Source organism: Loa loa, assembly GCF_000183805.2.
Source record: "Loa loa unplaced genomic scaffold supercont3.288, whole genome shotgun sequence".
NCBI lineage: Eukaryota > Metazoa > Nematoda > Chromadorea > Rhabditida > Onchocercidae > Loa > Loa loa.
Genome location: NW_018108468.1, coordinates 1 through 4,018, shown reverse-complemented (window position 1 = coordinate 4,018; position 4,018 = coordinate 1). Strand labels below are relative to the sequence as shown.

The window sequence follows — 4,018 nt, the reverse complement described above, 5'->3', positions numbered from 1 at the left end:
ATTATTATTATTATTATTATTATTATTATTATTATTATTATTATTATTATTATTATTATTATTATTATTATTATTATTATTATTATTATTATTATTATTATTATTATTATTATTTTTTATTATTATTATTATTGTTCTTATTATTATTATTACTATTATTTCCGCAACAGAAATCGCCACCTTTCACTGAAAGTCGAATTTTTTCTATCCGTTCGAGTCGTATCATAATTCTTCTATAACGAAATATGATATCATAAATTATCATGCATTGTGATAAAGTATTCAGCTATGGTTAAATATTATTTTCTAAAGGAATAAATATATGCATATTTTCAAGACAATAGTAATTATGAAGTGAGCTATAATCTAAACAATAGCAACATTGATTGCTTTTTGCACTTACAGTTGCAAAGTTGTCGTTCATATATTCGTTTTGCTTCAAAAAAAAAAGGAAAAATAGAGAATTCTACAAAAGTTGAATAAAATTGGCAAATAATTAATTAATTATTTACCTTGCTACTGTGAAGTTCACCACGTTGTGGATTTTTTTGACAAATATATGGCGCAACTATTCGGCAACAACTTTGAAACCATTCACCATTTGCAACATTCATTTTGGTACATGGCCTAATATATTTGCTTACCGGTGGTTTACCTATAAAATTTAGCAATAATTTCACGGAAATTTTTAATTTTTCTAATTATGGTAAAACAGTTAAATTTAACGAAATTTATTTCAATTAGTAAATTATGAATTGCAGGTAAATGTTAGTAATGATGATTGGTTGCATTTGTATATGGTCATTTCATCAAATATTCCACTATCAAATGTGCTCACACTTTACGAAATTAAATCATTTATGGTTTTTTGATTAGAGATAGAAAGAAAAAATCTGAATTGCAAAAGTTTTAATAAAATTCGTTTGAAAGAAAAAGTTTTTAGTTCATTGTACTTATCACTTGCAATCAATACAAAGATAAGAAAGGGTGAGTAATTTAAAAATGAACCATTTTCCCAGCCTTTAAAATTGAATGATGTATTATCAGACCAAACGTATTCAGTCATCCTACCAAATTTTGCGCTACCAAGCCAAATTTCGGACGCATCACGAGCTATTTCTGAAATAATTTATAATAAAGATTAAATTGGTAACTTTAATCTTGAAATTAAATTTAAATATATGATTAAAGTGAAAGACGAATACACACATTATTTGCGCGTTGACAACAACAATAATTTTAGTTTGAAAATTTTGAAGTGTAATTTATTAACTATGTTCCTTCATTTTTTCCAATTTATAATCCTGGAATTTTTTTATCGCTCAAGCGTTTACTATTAACTATTACGTTAAAGCCAATTTTTGTAAAATTCTGATACAATTGAAATTTGAAAGAATAAATAACTTTAGTTATATTCATTTAATAATTCATCTGGAAAAAATGTTCGCATTATCAATTTTATTTTCTAATTCATTCCATACATAAACGAAAAATTTTTTTAAAACTTTATTATGGCATACCATTTCATAAAAATATAACTGTCATTTCAAATTTGTTTTTTAAATTATACTATTAATGTTACAAACAAAGAAGAGGAAAAACAAATAGAATGTGTATTACCTTTAACAAATTTATTCTCCATTGAACTATGTATTGACAATTGATGACCATTTTGTATTAGACAATGAAATTCAGCTTCAGTCCAGGTTATCGCTTTTGGGAAAAATTTGTAACATTTTCGAGAATGTGGCGAATACCGCCATCCCTCATCACATATTGCGCATAATGCACCTGCAAAATAATTTACAAATCGAAAACTTTTTGACATTTTTTTTAAATTTTTTTCTCTTAAATTTCGTTTTGTAACGTTCCTTCAATTAACTAATGAAAAAGTAAAATGAAAATGTCAAGTATTTGTTTTATTAGAAGAGTATAAATGCCGAATGTTATGCTTCATACAGAGTCATTGTTTACCGCAAAAGTCGAGCATTATTTCCTGAGAATTCCCGAATTAATCTTTTTCTTTTTCTTTTTTTTCTGATAGTCCTCATATCAGCCAATTTCATTATCAGTCAGTTTGAAGAATGACAAGTTCTGGCTAACAGACATCATGAACCATTTACTTTCATTTAAAGCAAATGATCAAATTTCTTAAATCGGGAACTTGAAATTTAATCCATTCAGATATCACAGTTTTACTTTTAAACTAAATTTAAACGTAAAATCCAATTTAAATTAAGATCCGTTGAATGCCAAGCTTGGATTTTTCCTTCAAAGTTACAAAAATCTCTTGCATGGTAGTGCTAATTACTTTGCTAAATAAACTCATTGTCAATACCCATTGTCAAACCAGTTAATTAATTATACAGAATCAGGCAACGTTTTAAAATCTGTTTAAAAAACAGCAAAATCAAATGAATTTTTTTAATATTTTGTATGTTTACCACATCTGTTTGCATTACTTGAAATATTTTATGAAAATAGAAAATAAGTTTTTCAACTAAAAAAAAAGCTGACCAAAAAGTTTTAGTATTCTTTTATATTCATTACACGAAATGATATTGAAAAGGTTAAAAGAAATTATTATTAGTTTTTACCAACAAATTTCACGCGAAGTTGCACAAAAAGGTGAAAAAAAAGAAATCGGAATTTGAAATGAATTAATTACTCATATATCATCTTACAAATTAGTATGCATATCTAAATTGATTAAACTTGATTATTTTGAACTTAGTTCAACCATTAACAGCTTCTCATTTGAAACTATACGGACAAACTTGATTATGTTATATAAAAAAATTGCATTGATATCGATTTGATATTTGATTTCACTGATAGGAAATCATAGTTTTTTGCAAAAATCTTCGAATTATCAATTGTAAAAGAATAAAATGAAAGGAAAAAAAAGTCTTACCAGTGAAACATAATATAAAGATGATAGTGCTATAATTGTTCATCGTTTGGTAGCTTAGAAATATTTTCTAATTTCGCTGTAATTAAATTCCTAAACGGTTTTATCATTTCCAACAAACAAAAGTATTTATTTACAGATGCGCAAAATAATTATCAAATATAGACATGGGAATTAACAGCTTCTACAAAAATATGACGAAATTTGGTAAGCATCGAATATATTGAAATTTTGTTATTGAGCACAAATTTTAGTATTGAATGATTACAATTAGATAAAAAAGTATTAATTTGAAATTAAATGATTTTTTTTCAATATATTAGAAATAGAATCGTTTTCTAATATATTTGAAAAAAAATCTTTTTTTTTCTATATAATGCATATGAATTCGGACGTTGAATAGCATCCAATAATTGACAAAAAAAAAAGCGCAATATTTACATATAAGTTTGAAATTTTGTCAAAATTTACTAATTTTGACGTCAAATAGATCGAGTGAAAAATAAATATGATAAAAGTGAATAAATTACTGATAATTCAGAATTAAAAGATTTAATCAAATATTAAAAAATAAATTTGGATGAATTTACTTAAGCAATGAACCATTTTGTTCATTGCAATTGAAATGGACTGCGCTAATTTTCTCCGTTACCCGCTATTTATGACTTTTCACCTTTCCTTTTTTCATCATATCCGGGTAGAGTGAACATCATTCAGTATATTTGATCGGAAAGAGGAATGGAAGATGATTGGACGGAAATTTTTTTTTTTGCCTCCCAATTTTTGTCATTCATTCATCAATGATCGGCGTTGAACATTCATTTCATTTTGATGATTTCTTCAGATAAAAAGAAAAAAAACCGGTTTGTCGCATTTCTTATCAATTCCATTTTTTCGTCTCTTTCATTCTTTTCTTTCTTTCGCAATTTGACGATTTCTATCGCTGTGATCATCGTTAGCCGGAAACACTTATGAAATTTTACTTTTCATTCATTCGAATCATCGTGTCCATTACTGGTATTATCATCATCATCATCATCATCATCATCATCATCATCGATCGATCGATCGATCGATCATCATCATCATCATCATCATCATCATCAT

The 4,018-nt window shown here is 26.1% G+C and overlaps 1 protein-coding gene across 1 annotated transcript; it reads right to left on the bottom strand.

Moving 5' to 3' along the window:
- Nucleotides 1–155: 155 nt before the first annotated feature.
- On the bottom strand, nucleotides 156–1,119 carry LOAG_13274 (hypothetical protein; the record flags this gene model as incomplete). The annotated part of the gene is made up of 3 exons (XM_020448665.1): nucleotides 156–233; nucleotides 513–655; nucleotides 1,009–1,119. Coding segments are annotated over 3 exons (332 nt in total), but the record flags the coding sequence as incomplete, so codon positions are not given.
- Nucleotides 1,120–4,018: the final 2,899 nt, after the last annotated feature.